Source organism: Urocitellus parryii, chromosome 7, assembly GCF_045843805.1.
Source record: "Urocitellus parryii isolate mUroPar1 chromosome 7, mUroPar1.hap1, whole genome shotgun sequence".
Taxonomy (NCBI): Eukaryota; Metazoa; Chordata; class Mammalia; order Rodentia; family Sciuridae; genus Urocitellus; species Urocitellus parryii.
Window position 1 is genome coordinate 137,282,815 of NC_135537.1, and position 27,037 is coordinate 137,309,851.

Consider the following 27,037-nt stretch of genomic DNA (forward strand, 5'->3'; position numbering starts at 1 on the left):
CATCTCCACTTCATCCACAGAGGACCAGGATGCCGCCCTCTAGCATTCCTGACCCCCAGAAGGAAGGCTAGCAGATGCTAGACCAGCTGCATGCAAACTTCCAACTTGTGGAAAAGCAGTGAAGGTCACAGGGCCAGGACACTTCTTGACAGCATCTGAGCTGACTCCCCAGGTGAGGGCTGTGGACGTTGGACTGAGGGTTTATGACAGCAACATCAAGCAGTACAGCACCACCATCTGCACCACGTCCATTCCCTCCCTTGACCCTCAAGAGGTAAGTTGAGTTGTGATGCCATTTTATCAGGTTAAATAAATGGCCAAAAGTTACACTGAGAGGTAGCAGTTAAACCAGGGCACAAACCTTTCTTACTCCAGATTCTAAAGTTCCAAAGATGCAATACCCACTCACTTCACTTCTCCTGGGGTTCCTGTTCATGAACACAAGATCATGAAGAAGTAGCTAAGACAGGCTATCTCACTCTTAGGTCCTATCTGTCTCCAGGGTCACAGTTTGTGTGGCATGTGCTGTACATACACTCTCACACAGTGAGTGGTCTTAAGAGAGGAGATGCTGTCTACTCCCATACTCACTTGTGCCTGGGAATGAGCCTTTCACAAGGTGGTGGTTTCTCCTTGTCAAAGCACTAATAAGAATCTAAAGCACACGAAGGATACCTCCTCAGCCATCTTTGTTGTCCCAGAGGGAAGCACTTGGCCTTGTCTGTCTCTGAAAAATTGTCCTCAGCACCATCCCACTCATGTCACTGACTTCTCGGAGCACACACATGTCCCAGGAAGTGGATATTGGTGGCCAGCAGTGTTTGAGAATCTGACTTCCCTCCAGTGAACTCAAGGCTCTGACTCTGCCTCTAGCTTTCTTGTGGATGCACCTCCCACTCCTCTGCCTGGTGGGCTAAGGGTCTTTTCACCTCCTTCTCCATAGTTTCCAAAGAAATCTTCTCTCCCTGTGACCACACTCTAATATTGAACACTGTGGCATGCCATCCTGAAGTCCCTGTGCTCAGAAACCTCTCTCTGCTGGTTCTCTGATGCTTTAGTTCCTGCACTGATTATACCATCCATCTCTCCTATTTTGGTGCCACTCTTTCTTACTTTCTTGAATTAATTTTTTCTTATCACTGCGAGGTTATCCCTACACTGGACTGTCAGTCAAAATGTTGCCACATTCATAGGTCATTTAATGTACATGCTCAAATACATACATTTACACTGAACCAACCAGAATGGGTTAGTGGACCCCACAGCCTCTCTATTAATCCTTAGTACCTAATGAATAAAATATAAAACTCTTGCATTGGATCAAAATCCTCTACAATATAAAACTCAGACTTCTTTCCAGACTGATATCTTCCCTGGCCTGGCCTGTACCCTCTGCTCCTGATAAAAATGTATAACGTATATTTTGTTCTTTTTTATATAATTTCTATTTGGCAAAAATCTTCCTGCTGCTTTTTCCACAAATTAGGCCAGCACTTCAACCACTTTATTCAGAACTATTAATCAGTAAGTGGATCTATGTCCACATCATATGTGCCAAAAAAGCACAAAAACTCCATACCCTACCCCTGAGAACCTACCTAATTCCTGATTACAAACCCCAGGGGACTAACACAGCCTCACTTATGGCATATAATTCTTGCTCTGAGGTTTCTTTTTCTTTTTCATACTGCAGTCTTCCCATCTTTTCCTTTTAAGCCTGGCTATGTGTTTGATGGGGGTTTTATGTTTATATTGATCTATACTTTCTTGTGTTTTTTAAGAAAGGAAGCTGTCAACATCAGCTTAGTCAGCCATATTGCCAAGAGCCCAACCTCAAATCTTACATTCTATACCATATGAGATGGACATAGTCTCTGAGCCTCCAGGTTTACAGAACCCTTTGAAATCTGAGGCATAGGGATTCTAGATGAAGAGGAGAAAAGACAACATAAAAGACAAACCCAAACTTCTTTAGAGGTAGAGATGAGAAAGCACATCCTGATTAGATATGACAGAGGTAAGTAGACCTCCATCCCCCATGCCTAATATGTAACTCACATATTACTGTAGGAAACACTGAGAATTGGTGAAAGAATTAATTATATATTTAGGGATTTTTTAGTACAATTCTATTAGGAAAAAAATGGTGAATTACTTATGAAAATTCAGACTACCACAATAATTGATCACAAAAATGGCAAAGTAACATTCCATGTGTGTATTCTTGATGGTGGGTGTCTCTCCTGGAGGAGGAGAACTAGGATAGAGTCTCCTCCCTCCCCTGTGACTCTATCATCACATTCAGCATCCTCCATATTTGCATACATTTGGCACAGAGATAGTAGAGGAAGCCCAGTACTGGAACACATAAGCTGATTGGCCAGAAGTTGGTCACATGAACAAATCTCAACCCAAGGGAGCCTGGGAAATGTAGTCTACTTGTGTCCAAGATGAAGAGAAGAGCATGGATTTAGACAAGCAGCTAGTAGTCTGTCATAGATATTATGCCTTAGACTGCAATATGTGTCAAAGAGGAACCTGTGATGGAGCAGTGAAGGAAGAACTAATGATATTTCAGTTAGAAGACTAAGATAGTCTGAGCTGAAGCACCGAAATATTAAGGAAAAAGACTGAGGTATGTAATCACTATTTTAAGTGAAAAAACAACACATCATATGTATAGATAACAGATAAATTGTCTGGTTGTGCTTTGAACATCCCATATGAGGGGAATGCAAAAAAATAAACCAGGATTTTACTAAAGAAATATTAAGGGAAAGGTTATTATTGTATGCAATAAATAATACTCCAAAATTATTAAAATGGAGGAGCCAAAAACATAAAATGGATGTTTTCTTATCCCCCATGTCTTTCAATCTCATTCTAAGTCTGAATGTGCAGTGTGTGGGGTTTGGGCAAACAAGCTGGAAGTTTAGCTGGATTTGGAAATATCAGGCCTGCCAAAATAGACCTGAGAGTTTATTGAGCAGTAGTTGTAGCTACTGTACAGTTGCATAAGTCACCACAAGAAAAAACTAAAAACCAAAAGAGAAGAATAAAAAAGAAATGCATGGTGATTATGCATTCCTCCTATAAGCTCATATTTGAGGGCTTGTCAGATATACAATCTCTTAAAGGAGGTGGCAAAAGTCTACTTTCAAAATTCGACACCGGAGGAGAAAATTCACTGGGTTTATTTTGGTAGAACCTAAACCCAGAGACCCTTGAGATTTACAATTTCCCAATGCCTCATACAAACCTATTACCTTATGGGGTCTGGGATCACTCTGTTTGGTCAATAGAACAATTCCACATTTCAAGGTTAGTCCATCTTCCAATAGAACCTTTGCTCTGGAGAACTTAGTCAAAAACTCCAAAGGCTGTCTGTTCCTTATCATACATAATCAAATCAGTGTGTGATTCTGGCTTTAAATTATCAGGTCCTTGAGAGTAGGGACTATTCCTTATCCACTGAATAAATGAATGAATAAACTGTATTTGGCACATATTTGTGATTTTTTTGCATAAGGTCTAACATGGACTCTAGGCTGTAGAATATGAGATTTAATTATGAAATGATTGAGTCTTGAGAGTTTAGGGGGTGCTGACAGGGGAGGATGAGCACTTCTGATTCACACGTTGCTCACTTCTCAGACATGAGTGATGGAGTGAATGTCAATTAGTCCCAGAGACCAACAGAAATGTTTCTTCAAAGTTTGAATATCTCTGGATTTTATGAAGGCAGGCATTGAGAAAGCAGATCACTGGAGTTAGAAGTGCTGCATACAGAAGATCATAATGCACAGTAATGGCACTAATAATTCTGGACTCTTCTCGCCTTTCATGTTGAAGGAACCATGAGGGAAGGAAACCAGTCTTCTACCATGGAGTTCATCCTCTTGGGAGTCACGGGTCAGCAGGAGCAGGAGGATTTCTTCTTCATCCTCTTCCTGTTCATTTACCCCATCACAGTCGTGGGAAACTTGCTCATCATCCTCGCCATTCTCTCTGACAGTCACCTCCACAACCCCATGTATTTCCTCCTGGCCAACCTCTCCCTTGTCGACATCTTCTTCTCCTCTGTAACCATCCCTAAGATGCTGGCCAATCATCTCCTGGGCAGCAAAGCCATCTCCTTTGGGGGATGCCTGACACAGATGTATTTCATGATAGCCTTGGGTAACACAGACAGCTACTTACTGGCAGCAATGGCATATGACCGAGCCATGGCCATCAGCCGCCCTCTTCATTATACAACCATCATGAGTCCAAGGTCCTGTGTCCTGCTGGTGGTTGCATCCTGGGTGATTGGAAATGCCAATGCCCTTCCTCACACTCTGCTCACAGCTGCTCTGTCCTTCTGTGGCAGCAAGGAAGTGGCCAACTTCTACTGTGACATTTCTCCCTTGCTCAAGCTGTCCTGTTCTGACATACACTTGAACGTGAAGATGATGTACCTAGGGGTTGCTGTTTTCTCTGTGCCATTACTGTGCATCATTGTCTCCTATGTTTGTGTCTTTTCCACAGTCCTCCGAGTTCCTTCCACGAAGGGTGTACGCAAAGCCTTTTCCACCTGTGGGTCTCACCTCACAGTTGTTTCCTTGTACTATGGGACAGTCATGGGCATGTATTTCCGACCTCTGACCAGTTACAGCCTAAAGGATGCTGTGATAACTGTGATGTATATGGCAGTGACCCCGATGTTAAATCCTTTCATCTACAGTCTGAGAAACCAAGACATGAAGGCTGCTCTGAAGAAACTCTTTCACAGAAGAAGCTCTTCATAACCAATGTGAGGTCATACACTGCATACCCATTACCTTATGGGGTCTGGAATCACTCTTTTTTGGTCAATAGAACAATTCCACATTTCAAGGTCAGAGTGCTCACCACTGGGAGGAACTTGGAATTCCACCTCCAATGTTATCTCTTACAAGAAGCTGCCTCTAAACTTTACAGCCATAAATTCCTAGTCTCCAAAGTCTTATAACCATTTAGTGAAACAATTTATGGAAATTATCACTTTGACCACACTGCTATTTCTGTTGGCTGATCAGCAACACAAACTATTGGGTTCACATCCCCTCTTACAAAATTGACTAGCACGGTAAAGTTGAAAAAAGTTTGAGCCTAGGCTTCTACATCTACATATTAAAACAATAATATCTGCCCTGCTGGTGTCACAGAGAGTGGTCATAGTAGCTCATGCTTTGAAGACTACAACTCAGCATTTTTATTTGACTAGTATGCTTAATCCTGCCTGCTAGGCTTGCAAGTCTGAGGGCAGGAGCTGTGAAGATAGATCAACACAAGACTATGGTCACAATCCTGGTCATATAAGGTACATCCAGTAAAAGCTGGCAGAGGTGGAATGGGTGAATGACAATAATGTCTCTGATATGTAATCTGATAATGATTACAGATAATCAGAGTGGACCTGATTTATCCATCCTTAAAATCTTTCAGGAATTTGGGAATATACTTTTGTGCTTCCTTCATATTGATTAAAATAGACTGTCTTTTAAGATCATAGAATTCTCCCTAAAATCTTACTAAAATGATGATAATGTAGGTTTTTCATGGTTTAAAGGAATAATGATTCTGATCTAATAAATGAAATCAATTCGGGTATAATTAATTCTAATACAAAATAAAACTACAATGGTCAAAATCTTAGGTGCCATATAACAAATGAAGAAAAAAGAGCAGTGTTGATAATGACGTAACCGGGTTTCTCCTGAGTGGCGCAAGAAAGGCGAGGCTATGATTCTGGCCATTAATTCTGATTATGTAGGTAACATTCCCAAAACAGAGTTAACCCAGCACATCACTGAATACCCACTAAGGGACCCCACAATCCAAGTTTTGCTCTACTTATGAGAAAATCAGAAGACTTTCTCAAAACATTAATGACATATAAATGATTCCTCATCAATCTTATTTTTCCAAATAAAATGGCTTGAGTATATCTTAGAGAAATACACAGGTTGTCTTATTATTCAGTTTTTTAACTACCAGGTAAAATATTTATTATCTTCCATATATAATTCATGTTGCCAAGAATTTGTCCATGAATTTTTGAAGATGATGGTACTCACATTTTAACATGTTCTGGGACCCTAGAACACCAAGGATGAGAACTATCAAAATTACCATCTTTTGAACCAAAAAGGATTTGATTACAACTTAATATAAACTTGTATGAATGAATGATCACAGGATGCAGTAAATAAAGGTATTTTATCAGGGCATTTTCAAGGTTAGGCAATGAAAATGTCACATATTCTCTGTCTCTCCCAGCCTCAATGTGAAGGTTTGGGATCTGTCTTGTTCCCTGCTCTACTTCAGCACTTAGGACAGTTGACATATAGTTACTGCTTAATAAAATTGTGTTAAATGAATAAATGAATCCTTCAATAATATGTTAAAATATGTATACAAGGTTAATATTTCTGCTATGGGTATAACTCAATAAGGTCAAATGTAACAAAATATTTCAAATATTTTCTATAGAGAAACATTAAGTGCCAAAGAGAACACTATAGAAGAAAACCTGAGAAAATATATATTCTTAGGAGAAGTCCAAACACCTAACTGTTGAAATCAAACTCACATTATTCCTCTGCATTAAGTTAGATAAGGGAAGTTGACCTTCCTTTCTTTATTTCCTACAATAATCATAAGAATCTATATGTACATGTATAGATTCCATTGCAAATAAAAACTACTGCCCCTGTCTTTCAAGTCATTGCCTGAGCCATCTTCCTTTGATTCTGTCAAGCATGCTGTCCTGAAATAATATTAACATAGTAATTTAAGTTACTCTATGTAAGCCCTTAGGATTGACTAAGTTTGGAAAAGCCTTGATAGCTTTTATGTTAATGAAGTTTCCTTAGGATGGTTAAGGAATCAGAAATCACATCTGTTATATTTAAACCAAAAACACTGAATACAAAGAATCTGATACAAAGGTGCATTCTGAAAGACTAATAAAAGGGAAAAGAATGCTGAGGTTGCCCAGTGATTATTAAGTGCAGGAAGTGACTTTCTTCAGAAGGTGGTATCAGAACCTAGGGATGACCACATCTCTGACACTGTAATCTCTGAGGACCACTCAGCTGCCCCTCAGTCTTTACTTGCAGAGGTGACTTCTATTTGGGGGAAATATAAACCCTCAAAAGCACTTTTGGGGGCAAGGGGATCTTATGGAGTTGCTATTTGTTTTATTTGTTGGTCATGGAAATATTAAGAGGCATCCCACACAAAACTCCAGACAGTCCTCTTTGTCCTCTATCATATAGCAACAACGTGATGTCCTTGCTCATTGGGGTTAATCACCCTCACCAACAGAGAAATCTCTTTTTTTTCCCCTGAGTAGCCTACCGAGACACACTATAATTTGTTTGAATCTTAGCAACAAAACATTAAATTTTCAAAATTCAAATTCCCAAAGATTATTATTAATATCCTTTTTATAAGACTGTAAACAATTAAAACAACCAAAAATACATTATTTTCAAGAATATACATACATGCCATAAAAGTTCATTAAAAATAAATGACCACAGGGCTCAGATGAGAGGAAGTTTGAGAGGGGATAGTCAGGGGAATGAAACTAGGGGTACCAAGTGGTTAGATGTAGGATATGAACACAGTCCTAATTTTCAGGCTTGATAGCAAGTTCCAGAGTGTTTATCAAATTATGATAGATAGAAAGATGATATATAGATAAAAGCTCTGCATGAAACAATGATGCTTATCTCTCATCAAGGATTAGGTAGAGACAAAAAAAGTAAGGGAAGAGAGAGACATAATGAGGTCGGGAGTTTAATCAGACATCTCTAAGAGCAATCTGGAAGATTTCAACATATTTCTGTAGCATAGACTAAATAGCACTCCTTTACAGATAAGAGTCATATTTTTGAAATATTAAATGAATTATTCCATGTCTTTTACTAAGAAAGATGCAGAATGTCAAATCAACCATACCATTTGGTCATGCAGAGAATTAAATCTTGTCATTTTCAACAGTATGGATGGGCCTAAGGACATTATGATAAGTGTAATCAGTCAGGCACAAAAAGACAAATACCACATGATCTCACACATGTGTGGAATGAAGATATAAACCCTAAATACAGAGATAATGTGGAAATGGAAACAATTGTGATAGCAGCAGATGTTCAGGGTTTTGAGGTTGAGCCACTAATAGGAAAAGGATGCCTTTAATGACAATAATGAACAAAAGAGTAATTTAAGTCTAATTAGTTCCATCTGGAGTGTGTTTTTAAGAATTCCTGTGGCTGTTGTGGAGGTTTTAAATTAAAATAGTAGAATGAACACTTGAAGCCTGGGAGCAAGAAAGTAACAAAGCATAGGTCAGAGTGGAGTTGATAAGTTATGGAAATACATGTGGGATGGGCAGAAGGTGGTTAATGGGTCCTATGCTGTAGTTAGATGGATCAAGAACTCTGAGTGAGCTATTGCACATGAGGGTGATATAGATCACAGTTATTACTGTACATTTCAAAAGCTAGAAGAAAGGATTTTGAATTTTTTTCAGGTTTTAAAACTTTTTATTTGCATATTTAAAAAATTGTGCATTCCAGTAACTAAAATCATTTGAACAAAAAAAAGAAGGCACTCTGATTAAACTGCATTTTACAGGCTGCAGGACACCTTGGAACAGCTTGGATCTTCCTCTAGAGTCACCATCCTCCCACCCAACATCTTCCTTCACCAACAGGCAAGTTCTTTTCTTTCTCTGCCAGCCAGACAGGCAGATGGGAGAGGCAGGCCTAGCCTTTGTTGTCGGTAGTTCTCGATTTTTTGATGTGAAAAGGAGCAGCACAGTCATTTAAACTTGATCCAACCTCTTTGCATCTTACAAAGTTAAACAGCTAAAAGAAGTAAAATAAGGAGGTAATGCTTGTGGAATAAACCGTGCATATTGGCGGTGCATGCCTCATTACTATTTGCCTGCTTGCTTCTCCTGTTCAATCATTTCTTTTGAAGGCAGAGGATTTTTCTCCCGTGTTTCTGTCTTCTGCAGTTTGGACTTATCAAATTTCTTGATCTCAGCCATATCAGACATGGTCTCAGAGGAAGCAGAGCAAGAAGCATGAACAAGAGAAGTCTGATCTGCTCAGTGACCATGGCCAAGTGGGGATTTTGAAGTTTTAAGATAAAGAAATGATAAATATCTACAGATTTACTAAATTTATTTATTGGTTTCAACAGTTTTTTGGTGGAATCTTCAGGGTTTTCTATGTATAAAATCATGTCATCTGCAAACAGGAACATTTAACTTCTTTTCCAGTTTGGGTGGTCTTTACTTCTTTCTCTTGCTTAACCCTGGTCAAGAGTTTCAGTTCTGCATTCACTAGGAGTACTGAAAGAGGACTTCCTGGGTCTGCTCCAGACCTTAGAAGATACACGTTCAGCTTCTCCACATTTAGCACAATGTTCTACACAGTCTTTATTGTGATGAGGTACGTCACTTCTATACCTAATTTGTTGAGGGTTTAAATCATGAAAAGATGTTGAATTTTACCAAATTTATCAAGGATATCAGTTTGTAGTTTTTTTAAATTAATTTTTAAATGTATATATGATAGTGGAATGAACACAAACAACAATAAGTATTGTCGAGGATGTGGGGGAAAAGGTACACTCATTACATTGCTGGTGGAACTGCAAATTGGTGTATCTAATATGGAAAGCAGTATGGAGATTCCTTGGAAAACTGGGAATGGAACCACCATTTGACCCAGCTATCCCTCTCCTTGGTCTATACCCAAAGGACTTAAAAACAGCATACTACAGGGATACAGCCACATCATTATCTGTAGTTTTCTTTTTATTACCATAATTATTAGCACATTTAATTGTTCAAAATAATGGGTTTCATTGTATGTTTTTATACATATATTAACATGCACATAACATCCTCTGATCATATCCAGTCCCCTTACAAGCTTTCTTTTTTAATTTTTTATTTGTTCTTTTTAGATATACATGTACAGTAGAGTACATTTTGACATATTATATACGTACATGAAGTGTAACTTATTCTAATTAGGATCCCATTTTGTGGTAATTAAACATGATGTAAAGTTACACTAGTCGTGTATTCATATAAGAATATAGGAAACTTAGGTCCTATTCATTCTACGGTCTTTCCTATTCCCATCATCCCTCCCTTCCCTTCATTCCCTTTTGTCTAATCCAATGAACTTCTATTCCCCGCTCACCACCTAGTGTTAGCATCCACATATCAGAGAGAACATTCAGCCTTTGATTGGGGGGGGGGGGATTGGCTTATTTCACTTAGCATCATAGTCTCCAGTTTTGTCCATTACTGGCAAATGCCATAATTTCATTCTTCTTCTTTATGGCTAATATTCCATTGTGTATATGTACCACATTTTCTTTATCCATTCATCTGTTGTATGCCTATCTACTTTCACATTGCAGACACCATGGCTTAGCTATTGTGTATCGTGCCATGATAGTCATTGATATGCTGGGATCCTAATGCATGCTGACTGATTCCTTCTGGTATGTACTCAGGAGTGGTAGAGCTGGGTCACGTAGTAGTTCTATTTTTTTGCTTTTAGAAGCACCTCCATACTGTTATCCAGACTGGTCATACTCATCTACATTCCCACCACCAGTAATGTTCTGTTTTCCCTGAATCATCACTAGCATTTCTTGTTTGGTTTGGTTTGGTTTAGTTTTTTACTTAATATAAAACTAGTCATTCTGACAGGTGAAATGAAATCTCAGTGTGGTTTGATGTTCATTTTTCTGATGACTAAAGATGTTGAGCGTTTTTTCGTGTGTCTATTTGCCATCTGTATACTTGTTCTTTTGAGAAGTGCCTATTCAGCTCATCTGCCCATTTTCTGATTGGATTACTTGTATATTTTCCAAGTTCTTTATTATTTGGGGTACTAATCCTCTGTCAGATGAATAGCTGGCACAGATTTTCTCCCATTTTGTGGGCAATCTGCCTCTTCACCCCATTATTTTCTTGTGCTATGCAGAATTTTATCCATTTCTTCTAAGTTTTCCAATTTGTTCTCATATAATCATTCATAACAGTTTCTAATGATCTTTTTATTTTTGTGGTATCAGTTATAATGTCTCCTTATTCATTTCTTACTTTATTTATTTAAGTTTTCTCTCTCTTTTTCCCCTCTTGGGTGGCCTGGCTAAAGCTTTGTCAGGTTCATCTTTTTAAAAAAAATGTTTAATTGATCTTTTGTATATATTTTTTAAATTCTTCATTTTGTTTACTTCAGTTCTGACTTTTATTTCTTTCCTTCTCTTAATTTGGGTGTGATTTGTTCTTTATTTTCTAATTCTTAAGTAATGAATTATTTTTACCTGTATAAGGCAGTTGTGAATATGAACCATACTAGATATTTGGTGATACAAATAAATTAGTGTTAAATTTTTAGGTGATATAATGGCCTATCGCTTATTTCCTTAAGAAATACATAAATATATAACTCTTAAGAGTTTCTATTTTTATAGATACACATAGAAATTTACCAGTGAAATAATATATAGAATTTGGTTCAAAGTAATCTAAAGGAATAGGGGATGAGGAGGAAATTAGGGATAAAACAAGCAAATCTGGCCATGAGACAGTGACTGTTAAAAAGGTGACAGGTATTTAAATTGACTTCATATTGGCTCACTTTTTTTATTTAGCTAAAAGTGGTACTCAAGAAATCATGAGTTTGATGTATTAGTTTGGGGGAGATTGTTTCAAATATATAACCTTCAAAATAAAATGTAATGGATACAAAATGTGATATGTACTATATCAAAATATAACATAGACATTATACAATATAACAATTGTTAAAGAATAGAGGATGTAGCCAATTAAATTGATATTAATTTAAATTATTCAGTTAATAAGAACAGATATTATACAACAATGAAATATCACCTCACGCCAGTTGGAATGATCATTATCAAAGAAATAAAGGTGTTGGTGAGGATTGAAAAGGGGTGCCGTGAAGGGACATGAAGTTACCCTGGCAGGAACAGTGACTAAAAGGAAATACAGGTTAACTTCTGGAATGCTAGCAGTGTGCCTTTCTTCTAAGTACCCATGACTCTTCCATTTTTAAAAATTCCTCCTTCATTTTCCAGCTTCATTTTATTACCTAAACATAAGCATAAGAATTGCTGTTCAGCCTGTGTCTGATAATTAGATTTGGAGTTCTCTGGGTCAGCTGTCTCCACTTCTCTCCATCCCCCTTTCTCTCCCTCTCACGTCTATTTTGCCTTTCACATCCGGGGGTCCCTACATGATTCCCATGTGTTGGATCTTGCTTTTGAAATCTTATTTCCTCATATATCTACTTATCTTTGTTTATGTGTTGGATATTATCCTTAAAAAATATTGAGAAAAATAATTTGAGGTCTAAGGAACATTGTTTTCCTCCAAGCATGATTTTTTTTTTCAGTTGCTTTTACTTTAGTTTTTGAAACAACTTGAAACCATCTTGAGCCAAGATTAGTGTTTGAGATTTTCCAGATCTCTAATGGCTCAAAGCTGGGTTTCAGAATGTGTCGATTCTTCTTTATTTTTCACTTCTCCTTATTCGTAGGGCAACTTTTAGGACTGCTGCACAGTAATGATTTGTTTACTTCTTGTGAACTAGACTCATTTCCCAAGATCTTTACCTCTAAATATCAACATTGGAGCAATTATCTGTGTTCATCTCAAGAAGCTGTCTTGGGATTGCCTCCCCAAGGCCTCTCCAAAACTGATAAATGGGCCCTGTTCAGCCCCATTCTACATGAAACTGGGATCCAAGCCTCAGTTCTCAGATCCCCCAGACCAACTAGGGCATAGAGAGCCTTAAATTCTGTCTCCCTTTTTATAGGGACCGAGACCCAGGGAAAAGTTCCTGCTCCTCATCTTTAGCTAAAAACACAAGTCATTAAGCCCTGTTCAGAAAATTATGCATTAGAGTCCCTTATGCCCTTTTTATCCTGTAGAGGAGAAAAGTGGAGACAGCTGAACCAGAGAACTCCAAGAACCGCACAGAGCAGTGGGTAAGGTCAGTGGGTAAGGTCTCAGGCTTGCCTTCTCTTCTCTATTCTATTCTCTCCTCTTCTCTCCATCCCCCTTTCTCTCCCTCTCACCTCTATTTTGCCTTTCACATAGTATGTAATCTAACCTCTTGGTGTTTAAAGTAATGTAACAATCCTTCAGATCTTTTAAGTGCTGTATGGTTTTCAAATTACTGCCACATGCCCTGCTGCCTGTGATTCCCACCACCTGCAAGAACAGCTATTCAGGTGAGATGAGGGAGCTCCTGGAGGTTGTGCTCTAGTAGAACGGACAGAATGGAGGAGGTGCCAGAGCCTCTGCGAGTCTGGAGTCCTTTTCCATATTGCCCCTGCAATGTCCCCCTCACAGTTGAGCCACATAATAGAAGGGCTTGTGCCTCCAAGGACCATCTGAGCACACCACGGTCCAGAACCTACTCACTCTTCCAGACTCAGAGCAGAGTTTCCTAAGAATAGAACCACCAGGTGCTTGGTTAAAGAGTCTTGGTTCTCAAAATAGAACCAGGACTTTAAGGGAAAAGGACAGGAGATCAGCATTCTCCTCTGAAGCCCCACAGGTGATCCTGACACTCAGTACTAAGTGTGGGAGACTCTTGCATCCAGCACTAGAAAACAGAGGCTTCAATTCCTCTGAAGGTCCTCTGGCTTTCTCAATGGTGTCATCTGGCCCCGACTGTCCCTCGTGTCATGGAGATGTCCCAGAGAGTCTGAATTTCAGGAGCCATAGTGGAAGGAAGTAGTTTATGCTGGAGTCTAAGGAGGTGAAAGAACTTTCTCCATGGCAGAAATAAGACATGATGGCCCAGGCTACCCAAGACTTTGGTCATCTCAGGGGGAATGAAAGTTCCCCCTTCCATTTGCAAATTCTTTTTGTAGTTGTTGTCATTTAATTTTGGTTTGGGTTTTGGTTGTTTGTGTTCCTGGAGATTGAACCCAGGACATTGCATTTGGCGAGCTATACTGCAGTCCCTTCTGTTGCAATTCTTTTGTGTTTTTTTTTTTGTTGTTGTTTGTTTGTTTGTTTGTTTGTTTTGTCATTGTTGATTTTTCCAATACTGGGGATTGAACTCAGGCGTTCTTGATCGCAGAGATACCCCACCATTTCTTTTTTTTTATGTTATTGTATTTTTATATCTTTATCTTATTTGTTTATATTTATGTAGTACTGAAGATCGAATCCCAGTGCCTCATGCATGCTAGGCAAACATGCTACCACTGAGCTACAGCCCCAGCCCCCAGTTCTTTTTATTTTTGAGAGAAGGTCTCACAAAGTTGCTAAAGCTGGCCTCAAATTTTCAATCCTCCCGTCCCAGAGTAGCCAGGATTACAAGCATGCACCAGCACACCCAGCTACAATTCTTTATTCTTTCTAAGTGGCAAGCAGCCTCCTTTTTGCTGGGCCACAAGTTTCCAGGTTTTCTCCTTCCTCTAGGTGGTGGGCTAACACAAGGCAAACACACAGCTTGGAACTCCTAGCCATCACTCCTCTCCGCCATCAAATCACACTGCGTTGTTGGGCAGATCCTCAGCTCAAAGCTGCACTTCCCCACTGCAAGAAATAAAGCTATAAACCATAGGAGAAGTATATAAGTAACAAATAAAAGATTCAGGATACAATCTCTAGAAGTTCCACTAAATGCCAAAGGACCACCACATCATTACTGCATATTATATAAAGAGACCCCTAATCATTACCTCCTTGCACTGAAAGTATTAATCAGCTCTGAAATAATCTCTCAGCCCACAGGCTCCTGCTGCCTGTCTGCGTGTCCTCTCTGATGGGAAATTTCCCCACTTCCTCCCCAGCAAGCTTTGCTTTCTCAGCACTTAGATCCTCCATATAACAGCCTCACTGTCTTTATCCCTTTCACACCCTCATTCCTGACCTGGATGGCCCACACTCCTTTGTACAGGAAGCCCAGAATGATGAGTTCCCGGGCTCTCCTCTCTCCTGTGCAGGGCCTGACGCAAAAGAATTGCCAGCTCCACATGCTGGGCCCTTCTCTGCAGTCCCAGGGTGGGCTGAGGTTGCTCCTGTCTGAAAGAGGGGCAGAAGCAAGCCCAGGATGGAGAGTAGATATTGGAAAGGGCTGGGAAAATATCATAAATTAGAGGAATTGGTCAATAGGACTCTCTCAGTCATCCCCAGTAGCCCCTCTAATTTATAATAAATCTTTAATGTTCAAAGAGTGTTTCCACATACATCATTTCTTCACAATTCAATGATGTTGCTGAGGCAAACATTATTACTCTCAATATGTGGCAGAGTAGTTAGGATATGGAATTTGGAAGCTAAAGGGGATGCAGTCAAATACCAACTCTATTAGTTACTCATTAACCTCTGAATCTCCGTCACCTCATCTCTAAAATGCAGACTATACTATGGTATAGTATGTATTTATATACTATAGTATAATATATATAAATATCTACAGCACTTAACCCATTATCTGGCCAACTAAAGGGTAACAGTTTGCTCAAAAAAAAATGCTTGTATGTGTTCAAAATGCTTGCATGTGTTCAACTGGGATTTGAATTCAAACCTCTGACTTAAAATCTTCTTCCAGTGTTATGGCCTACAGTGGGTATCTTTATGGGTATACTATTTGAAGTTTTTGAGCTTCCTCTATGTGTAGGTTAGTGGTTTTCCATAAATTGGGGAAGTTTTCAGCCATTTTTCTTTGAATTTTTTTTTATCCTTTCTCTCCTTATACTTCCATAAGATGTTTGTATACTTAAATGGTGTCCCACATTTTTTTCAGTTGTTGTTCATTATTTTTTTCTGTTTTGAGGTTTGTACCATTTGTATCAACCTATCTTCAGAATTGCTAGTCTTTCTTTTGCTAATTTGAAACTAGTATTGACCCTCATTCAAAATTTTAATGTCAATTATTATATATATCAAAACTCCAACATTCTCATTCATTCTTTTTTATACTTTCTTTTTATTCATATTCTCTCTTTCACATGACATTGTCATTAAATGTTTTTGTTTTTGTTTTGTTTTTTATTTTTTTTATTAGTTGTTCAAAACCTTACAAAGCTCTTGACATATCATATTTCAAACATTAGTTTCAAGTGAGTTATGAACTCCCATTTTTACCCCAAATACAGATTGCAGAATCACATCGGTTACACATTCACCTTTTTACATAAATGGAAAGAGACCCTCATTGTTATAAAAAACTACATAAAAGAGGTTGTGAGGGGAATTGGAAGGAAAAACAAGGAGAGAAATGAATTACAGTAGATGGGATAGAAAGAGAAGATGGGGCGGGGGAGGGGGATAGTAGAGGATAGGAAAGGTAGCAGAATACAACATTAAATATGTTTAATCATGCTTTCCTTTAACTTTGTGACCATATTTAATGGCTACTTTGGGGTCTGTTTCTGTTCAACCTGACATCATGTTGTTTTCATAGGCCTGATATCTGTCATGGCTGTCGATCATACATTCCTGTTTCCTTTCATGCCTCATTTTATTGTTTAATTGGAACATTTTACATGACTTCTTATAGCTCTCCTCCTGCGGTTTATTGTTATTTACTTATGTAGTACCCACAGTCACCATGAACTGACAGAGGTGTTGAAAGGACTCTCTGGCTAGCTTTCCCTGCCCACATTCAGCTGTTTAACACCACTCATTGCCAGACTTGGCTATTTCTTCCTTTTTTATATTCTAATTTGTTATACATGACAGAAGAATGCATTTCAACTCATATTACACATATACAGCACAATTTTTCATCTCTCTGGTTGTACACAAAGTAGAGTCACACCATTCGTGTCTTCATACATGTACTTAGGGTAACGATGTCTATTTCATTCAAAAGCATAAATTGCAAAAACAGACTAACTCCATCAAATCTGACTTCTTGGAAGGAATCATTTGTCTTGGGTCAGTGATTGGTACTTGTCCTGGCTCCTGGCTCTTTTCTGCTCACTAGCTTGCTGCATCACTAAATCCATGAATCTTCCCCCAACTGCCTTTCGTCACAACCTCCACCACTCTCTCTTGCAAAGTCAGTTCCATGGAGGAAAATATTAAGAAATGCCTGTTGTAGGGCTGATTCTAAACCAAGGCAAAATCTCTGATTTACAGTTCTTGAGGTGGGTGTGGTGAAACAAGCAATCTTCTGGCGACTCCTCCTTGGGACTGAACACTTGAGAGAAGCAGGGCAGCACCCTGAGGTCCTCTCAGCTTCCCTCTCCTGCCAAGGAACTACAGCTCATTGAGCCTGATCCAGAATGATTAGATCTCTGTATCCGCAGCACTTACACCAAGTTACAGCCCCCTTCCCACAGTGAGGGCTAAACAGAAGTCTCCCTTCTCTTGACTACATAGGACTGAGATTTAACCCCAGCAACAGGTTACAGAGGACAGAATAAGAAATATCAAAGTCGTGCTTCTCTTGGGGAAAAAAAATCCCTCCTGCTGCAGAAAAGGGGAGAGGGAGCTGCATGTTCTGGGTTGCAGCAATCTAGGATCTGAGTTGGGAGATGAGCGGTTCTGGTGCTAATGCCACAGACTAACCCACCTCTGTTTACTTAAATAGATGTTTATTTGTGTTATGCCCTTAGTATCATTTCCAGAGGTTTGAAATCATTCATTTTTTTTACAATTTTACTCAAGAGTGGGTTACTGGAGATCTTCACAGTCATGCTGGAAGTCAACTGCATATTCCATTAGATTTTCAAATTTAATGGTCTTATTCTTTACTCAAAAGCCAGATTCTTGATAGTGAAACAGTCTCTTTTGATAGATGCATTTGATATTCTGCATACTATTAATATTATGCACTTAATTTTTTTTAATTTTCTGTTTTAATTAAGTAAGTCCTTTGCATAAAGGGACAGTTCACCTGATTACTTGGGATAATACCTCTATTTTAGACTATTCAATCTATTCAATGACTATTTTAATCTATCTTTTTGCTTACAGAGAAGCAGACTGGAATTTTCTATCATTTCTGAAGGGTAGTTGGAATAGTCACCAAAATTAAATGTTAATTATATAGGCACAATAGTTACAGTATGAACTCTGAGATACAAGGAAAGAATGAAAGAAAACTGTGAGAAAAACAGACATAATTTTTAGAAAAGACACTGTATCAGAAAATGCAATGAAACATCAAAGAATATAAATGGTACATTTTTAAATCTTAAGAATAAATAAAAAGTTATGCACATTGAAAAACAAGATTACCTGAAGTTGGCAATAAATTTTAATGTTGACTTGGAGAAAGATGCCCTTGCACATTGTTGAGTGACTAAAGATGAAAAAAAATTGAAAGTATGCCCATTAAAATGTTAGAAGTGGTTGACTAGGAAGAATTTAGGATGACTTTCTTATTCCCAATTTACAATTTTCTATATTGCTTGAGTTATTCACAATAGAATTTTTTTTCCTAATCAATAGATTTCAATGCCATAAGAAAGCTATTTTTTGAAAAACAAATTCCAGGGAACTTCTTTTTAAATTTATATCTTACACTAATGCACAAATTTCAACAAATTCCAAACGTTACAAATTGATAATAAATGAATTCTAGTTTAATATGAAACATAATGCAAGTCAAATTATACCAAAAGAATAAAAGAAGCCAACTTCATTTATAAATGTGGGGGACAAAAGGAGGCAGGAGGGTAGGGAAAGAGGAAGTACTGGGGACTGAAATGGAGCAAATTATATTCCATGCATGTATGATTATGTCAAAACAAACCCCAAATATTATGTTTAACTATAATTCATTAACAAAAACACAAAAATGTAATGAGCTGACACAGTAAAAAAATAAAATAAAACAACAGCACTGAGGTTGTGGTGCACGCTTGTAATCCCAGAGGCCTGGGAGGCTGAGCAGGAGGATCACAAGTTCAAAGCCAGCCTCACAATTTAGTAACACTCTAAGCAAATTTGCAAGGCCCTATCTTAAAATTTAAAAATTTGAAAGGGCTGGGGATGTGGCTCTGCTGGTAAGTGGCAGAAATCAAACTTGATTGCAAGTATCCTGAAATTCCATTGTAACTAGTAGTCTTTTAATTGATTGTCTTATTTTTCCTAGATATATCATCATATTAACAAAATAATGATAACTTTCCTTACTCCTTTCAAATATTTTTATTTCCTGATTTCTATTTTTGAATTAAACTATTTCTTATAAATGTATAGGCTTGTATTAAACATCATTTAAAAACCTACACAATATTGGGCTGGAGTTGTGGCTCAGTGGTAGAACACTCGCCTAGCATGTATGAGGCTCTGGGCTCCATCTTTAGCAACACATAAAGATAAATAAATAAAGATATTTTTAAAAAAAACCTATACAATATCATATCATTTAAAAACCTAACAATGTAATAACATACTAATCATTAAACACCTCAAGAGTATTGCTAAGAAGACAGGATTTAATGTGAGACACAGATAAAATTCCTACAATATTGAGCATGTTAAATTAGAAGTTGCTGGAATGATTACATTGCACAAAGACTTTTCGAGTTCTGTTTTTGTGCCATTATTACTTTATTGTTTATATTTTGTAAAAAGTATAAAAATATTTCAAAACTTTTGTGAAATAGTCTGATATGTCATCCAGTTACCCTCAAACTCCTGGACTCAAGTGATCCTTCTGCCTCAGCCTGTCATATAGCTGAGACTACAGGTGTACTTCAACACAACCAGCTCTAAGATTTATATATACATAATGTTTTTCTTGGTTTTTGTGGGGTTTTTTGTACCAGGGATTGAACTCATGGGCACTCAACAACTAGCCACATCCCCAGCCCTATTATTTTATTTAGAGACAGGGTCTCACTGAGTTGCTTAGCACCTCACCTTTGCTGAGGCTGGCTTTAAACTCTTGCTACTACTACCTCAGCCTCCTGAGCTACTGGGATGCAAAGCATGAGCCACCATGCTTGGATCTATAATATTTTTAATATAAGGGAAACAGTTAATTTTTTTTACTTCATGTCCTTATCCAATAGAGAGCATTTGGTAAGCATTTTTTGGTGCTCCTGTTGCAGAGAAGTGGGGAATGGATGGAGGAAACCAGAGTGGGGACTTTGAATTCCTACTCATAGGGCTCTCAGAGATTCCCGAGCAGCAGCAGATCCTGTTCTGGACATTCCTGTCCATGTACCTGGTGGCTGTGGTGGGAAATGTGCTCATCATCCTGGCCATTGGCTCTGACTCCCGCCTGCACACTCCCATGTACTTCTTCCTGGCCAACCTCTCCCTCACTGACCTCTTCTTTGTCACCAACACGATCCCCAAGATGCTGGTGAACCTTCGGTCCCACAACAAAGCCATCTCCTACCCAGGGTGTCTGACACAGCTCTACTTCCTGGTCTCCCTGGTGGCCCTGGACAACCTCATCCTGGCCGTGATGGCATATGACCGCTATGTGGCCATCTGCCACCCCCTCCACTATGTTACATCCATGAGCCCTAAGCTTTGTCTCCTGCTGCTCACTGTATGTTGGAGCCTATCTATTCTCTATGGCCTCATTCACACTCTCCTCATGACCAGAGTGACCTTCTGTGGATCCCGCAAGATCCATTACATCTTCTGTGAGATGTACGTCCTGCTGAGACTCGCGTGTTCCAACACCCAGATCAACCACACAGTGCTGATCGCCACAGGCTGCCTCATCTTCCTCACCCCGCTAGGGTTCATGGTCATGTCATATGTGTGGATCATCAGAGCCATCCTCAGAATACCCTCAGCCTCTAACAAGTACAAAACCTTCTCCACCTGTGCCTCCCATTTGGCTGTGGTCTCCCTCTTCTATGGGACACTTTGTATGGTGTATCTGCAGCCCCTGCATACCTACTCCATGAAGGATTCAGTAGCCACAGTGATGTATGCTGTGGTGACCCCCATGATGAACCCTTTTATCTACAGCCTGAGGAACAAGGACATGCATGGGGCTCTGGGAAGACTCCTAAGGAAACCCTTTCAGCGGTCCACTTGAGTGTAATTTGGAAAAAGGACACCGAGGTTGAGACATGGAGATATATTTATATCCAGATATACCCAAATGTAACTAAGAGGTTTCTCTCATATAGCATACAACTAATATATAGGAAGTGAACAGTAACTGATAAAGAAGGTTGGTCACTGGGCTTTGATGGTCTGAAAGAGAGAGAAATCCTTTAGAGATGAATCAGCAGAACCAGCACTTGACCTAAACTTTGGCAGGTAGAATGAAATATTCATTCAATAATTCATCAACTCATCCTACTGGCGCCCTCACACTGGGTTACAAACATGAATGTGGAGTTCATAGTCTACTAGAGAAGTAGATAATATTTCAGTAAATGTAAATGGATCTAATATATCAGTTTAAATGCACTGTTCACCAGATTGATTAAAAAGTAAAATATAGATATATTTATTTAAGAGAGATGCTGAAAGCATAAAAATATACAAAGCTTGAAGGTAAGGGGGATTCAACAAGTATGTTTGGAGTCTGAGGCAGCAGGATCACAAGTTTGAGGACAGTCACAGCAATTTAGCAAGATCCTGTCTCAGAATAAAAAGAGCTAGGGACAGAGCTCAGTGGTAAAGCACCTCTGGGTAACAACAACAACAACAACAACAACAACAGATGAGAGAGTGATGTCATCAAGATAGTAGAATAGAAGTTTGTATCCTTCATCCCCCAGCACAAAGACTGATTTATCAACCGTCCAAATATAAAAATACCTTCATAAGAGCTCTTAATCCAACTGAGCTTGCAGTAGAGCACAAAAGCAATAAAAGATGTATTGGAAACTGTGAAAAAAACGGTTTCATTTTACCTTCATGACCCCTTCCCAAGCTAGGACAGTTCAGTACAATGAGATACTCTCAGCCCACAACTTCTCCCATGAGAAGACAAAGCATATGTTGAACTTCCCTGTTTTCAGGGTGCTATCAAAGAGGACCATCCTATCATGTCTCACTGGTGGAACTGACATAGCCAGAACCCTGGGCAGGAGCTTCCACCATTCAGTGCACAGATTTCAACAGATGGCCCCCTGTCCCTAGTAGTGGATTTCCCCATGGCCCTCAGCAGTTGACCCACCTCCATACATGCCCATGTGTAGACCCTGCCTGGCCTACCTGGAATCTCTGACTGGGCTGAATGGTGAAGAACTTTTCCCATCAAAGCCAATCTGTAAAGGAAGGAAGAGGTGACTGCTTCTTCAAATGTGCACTTAATAATGCGGGGCTCCAGAGGTCACGAAAAATCAAGGAAACATACCACCACCAAAGAACAAAATAAAGCCCCAATAACCATCCCTAAGGAAATGGAGAACTATGAACCACCTGACAAAGAATTAAAAAAGAGGTTCAGTGATCTACAAGAGAACACATATAAACAACTACACAAAACCAGGAAACCAATTTCACATGAATAAAATGTGAAGTTCAACAAACATAAACTATAAAAAGAACTAAACAGTAATTCTGGAGCTGAACAGTACAATAACTGAAGTGAAATAAATCAATAAAGAGCTTCAAGTACAGGCTGAGTATGGTGGTGCACTCCTGTAGCTACTCAGGAGGCTGATGTAAGAGGATGGTAGGTTTGAGGTCAGCCTGGCCAACTTAACAAGATCTAGTTTCAAATAAAATAAAAAGTGCTAGGAATGTAACTCAGTGGTAACTTACCTAGCATGAACAAGGCACTTGGTTCAATCCCCAGTACCACAAAAGAAGGAGGAGAGGAAGGAGGGGGAGGGGGAAGGAGGGGGAGGGGGAAGGAGGGGGAGGGGAAGGAGGGGGAGGGGGAAGAGGGGGAGGGGAAGAGGGGGAGGGGGAAGCGGGGGAGGGGGAAGAGGGGGAGGGGAAGGAGGGGGAGGGGGGAGGGGAAGGGGAAGGAGGGGGAGGGGGGAGGGGAGAGGAGGGGAGGAGAGGAGGAAGAGGAAAATGAAGAAGAGGAGGAAGAAGAAGAGGAAGCAGCAGCAGCTGTTTCAAGATCAGACCATAAGAAAGAATCAGCTACTCAAAAACAGGTCATTTTAAATCATCCTGTTGGAGGGACAAAAAGAAAATAAGAATGAAGAAAACCTTATGGGTTTCTTGTGGGACACCATCAAGTGGTGATGTCACGTAATACATTATGGAAGTGTTGGAAGGAGAAGAGAAAGGAGCAGAAATCTTATTTTTTTTAAATAATGTGACATCAACAAGATTGTGGACTAGGAAATCTTCATTATATTCCCCCACTACCACAAACAAAGTTCAATTAGCAGCTACCTCCAGATAAGAACACCCAAAACTTGGAAACAAGCCTGAGACATCTGCATGGACCACAGAACCTAGTAAAAACTGCATTAGAAGAGTTAAGTCTAGTCTTACTTTATCTACATCACCCTTGTCCTCCCTCAGGTGGCACAGGGCCATAAAGAGAGGATTCCCCTTGGCCCACCATTCTACAGTAGGAAAAGAGAACTAAAGACAGACATCAGCTTCCCTAGCAATCCATGATCCCTCTCAGGAAGCCCATTTGGTCTCACTTCATGGAGAACACTACAGGTAAAGGTATAATTTGATTGCCTGGAGTTAGACAGAAACAATGATAGGAGGCATTACTCATATTCAATGCTTGGAACTTGGTGGTAGCTCTATGCTGTGGCCAATGGAGGTGCCCAATTAGAGGTGCCAGTGGCATAACCCACCCACAAAGCCAAGCAGGCTGCTCCCAGGGCCAGCCATGGTGAAAAGTTCAATCTGGTTTCAGTCTCTAGACGTTCAACCTCTACACCCTGCATCATACCCCACTCCAAGGCCCACAGGCCCTGCCCTAGAAGAAAAATACCCTCCACAAAGTAATTCAGCAAGGTGCAGAAACATGACTTGTGCCAACTGAGCATTCAAAGAGTAGCTCAGCTCAGCCTTAAAGCTTATCCCAAGACGTTGCCCAGGGAGCTAGATATTTGCCCCAACAACTTTCAACCAATTATAGTGGGTAGATGTGTGCCATTTGGGCATTCATACAATAGTTCAACTTAGCCTCAAAGTTCACCAGAAAACCCCACCCAGGGAAGGAGATGCCTGCCACAAAGCCTTTCTTTTAGCAAAGTGTAGGAAATAGACTTGTACAACCCAGAAATTTAAAAAATAGCTCAGCTCAGCTTCAAAGGCAACCCTTAAGCTTTCACTCAGGCAGGAAGACAATCTTCAGCTGTGCATTTCTTCTGAGACTAGCAGCTGGTCCCAACCATCCTGAGCAGTAACTCGGCCTAAACTTGGAACCAAATCTGCAACTCAGCCCGGCTGCAGAACTCAGATAATACATCTGGTCATGGAATACATCCTTTGTTCCAGCCCAATCAGAGGTGACTGCAGTGTTCAGCTAGCAACTTTGCCTATTGCAGAGCCCAATGGTGGAATTGGAAAGTAGAGCCCAGTCAGCAGCTCAACCTCACAGGAAAGTCTTTAGCCCAGCCAGTGAGAACACCTCACAGCAAGCTCTGCCTGCCCTGGCTCATTACCAGCCAATCCATTAGAATCATAGGCTAGGCATAATAGTGAAGGGGTATCCCTACCAAAGAATGCCTGCAAAGGATGGGATTGGTGGCTATCTCCTCAAATACAGACACCAACATAAGGACACAGGATTATGAAAAATCAGGGAGTCATGACAACTCCAAAAGAAATTAATAAAGATTCAATAGCGAGCCCTAAAGAAAGAAAGACCTATAAAATAACTGACAAGGAATTCAGAATAATTCCCTAATAGAAGTTAGTGAATTACAAAAACATATGGATAGAATATTAAATAAAATTTTAAAAACAATACATTAAAAAAATGAGAAACAAAGAAAGAGAAACCATTTAAAACCCCAGTAGAAACACTAGACATGAATAATATAATGAACTGAAAAATTCAGCAGAAGGTTTCAACAGCAGGCTACTGAGTAAAAGAATCGGTGCGCACCAAGACAGAACACTTGAAATTATCCAGTTGAAGGGTCAAAAGAAAAAGAATGGAAAAAAAAAAGAAAGAAAGAAAGTTCCAAGGATTATGGTACACCATCAAAGAGACCTTCAGGAGTCCCAGAAGGAGAAAAAAGAAGAGCCAGAATGTGTATTTAGAAATAAGGGGGTTCAGTGTAGTATTTTGATACATGTACATAATAGGTACTGTGGGGACAGGTGCATGGAGTACTGCATACGTGGCATACATTAAGGACACCTGAGTGGCAAACCATTCCCCTCGTGCTAGGCGCATTAGTGGCAAACCACTTACCCCATAGGCACAGCCCTGGGCGTGAGGCCACATGTTGCAGTCCCAGAACTTGCTCCACAGTCTGATCCTTGATTAGTCACCACCAAAACAGTTGACCAGGCATTGTATTGGTGGCTGCCTGTAATCTGCTCAGTTATTGCTTGAGTATATATACATGGTAACTACGCAATAAAATCAGACCTGCTTCCTGCTTGGTCTCCGGAAGTCCTGATTTCCTGACTCCACAGCCACACTCTCCTCTACCCTGTTCCATGGACCTCCTCACTGGACAAGAGAGCCCATGCAAGGTACTAATCAAATCAGGGTGATTATCATTTTTATTCCTTATCATTACTTTGTGTTTGGAGCCTTTGGGCTCCTCTCTTCTATTTAGTCATGAAAATCTTAACTTCCCTGATTTGATCACTACACACTCTATACATGTATCAAATTATCACAGTATATTCCACAAATTTGTGTAACTAAAATAATAACTAATAAAATAAAAAATAATGGTGGAAAACCTCCCAAATCTAGAGAGAGATGCCAATGCCCAGAGACAAGGAAACCCAGAGGTCTCCAATCAAATTCCAACCAAAGAGGAGTTCACCAAGACATACTCTCAAATTGTCAAAAATCAAAGTCACAGAAAGAATACTGAAAGCAACAAGAGACACAAAACATATCACACTCAAGGGAACCGTCAAAACAGCTTCCAACAGATTTCTCAGCAGAAACCCTGCAGGCCAGGGAGAATGTGCCAAAGAAAAAAGCCTGCTAACCAGGAACATTTTACCCAGCAAAGTGGTCCCTCAGAAATTAGGAAGAAATAAAAACTCCCCCAGACAAAAGCTAAGGGAGTTCATCACCACTAGGCCTGCTTTATAGTAACTGCCAAAGGGAATTCCTTAAGCTGAAACAAAAGCTGCTAATTAATAACAAGAACATGAAAGTGAGGGCTGGGGTTGTGGCTCAGTGGTAGAGCACTTGCCTAGCATGTGTGAGGTACTAAGTTCAATCCTCAGCACCACATATCAATCAATCAATAAATAAATAAACAAAATAAAGATATTTTTTTAAATGACACCATTTTAAAAAAATACTGAAGAGATCAAAGCCTCCAACAGAGTAATAGGAGATGGAACATTAATTGCTATGATTTGATCAATACATATTTCATACATATATTAAAATATCACACTGTATCCCATAAATATCTATAATTATTACATGTTAATCAAAATTTTTAATTTTAAGGATATATAAATATTAACTACCCTTACCATTACAAACTATAGAATTATAGTATATATAAAATTATCACACTGTACCCCATAAATCTCTACAACTGAAAAAATAAAAATAAAATAATTACAGATGTAGCTCATCAAAATTGTTTATAGTAAGAAGAAATTAGAAGTTTTTATGTCTAATGATAAAGGACTACTTAAAATTATGGGAAAAAACTCCCTAATACTATAACACTGTAAAAGTGATGTGTATAAAACAATTTAATCACTATCAAGAGAGTTAAAAGACAAAATCCCAGACTGGGTACAAAGCTCACTGGTAGAGCACTTGCCTGCCTAGTAGTATGCACAGGGCCTAGAACTCCCAACCAAAAGAAAAAAAAGACAAAATCACAACTATAATTATTTATTAATAGATACAAATTACAAAAACAAATGTAAAATTTTGACATCAAAAGA

General features: G+C 39.2%; 3 protein-coding genes across 3 annotated transcripts; 2 read left to right on the forward strand and 1 right to left on the reverse strand.

The window, feature by feature from the left end:
• The first annotated feature begins 3,857 nt into the window (after window positions 1–3,857).
• Window positions 3,858–4,787, forward strand: LOC144255972 (olfactory receptor 1A1). The gene has a single exon (XM_077801145.1). It carries the CDS (start codon window positions 3,858–3,860, stop codon window positions 4,785–4,787), a length of 930 nt encoding a protein of 309 aa, XP_077657271.1.
• A 4,184-nt stretch (window positions 4,788–8,971) lies between these two features.
• Window positions 8,972–9,094, reverse strand: LOC144255951 (thymosin beta-4-like). Its single transcript, XM_077801094.1, has one exon. The coding sequence runs from the start codon at window positions 9,092–9,094 to the stop codon at window positions 8,972–8,974; it is 123 nt and encodes a 40-aa protein (XP_077657220.1).
• Window positions 9,095–20,109: 11,015 nt separating this feature from the next.
• LOC144255967 (olfactory receptor 1D2) lies at window positions 20,110–21,080 on the forward strand. The gene has a single exon (XM_077801136.1). It carries the CDS (start codon window positions 20,142–20,144, stop codon window positions 21,078–21,080), a length of 939 nt encoding a protein of 312 aa, XP_077657262.1. The 5' UTR covers window positions 20,110–20,141.
• The last annotated feature ends 5,957 nt before the right edge of the window (window positions 21,081–27,037 follow it).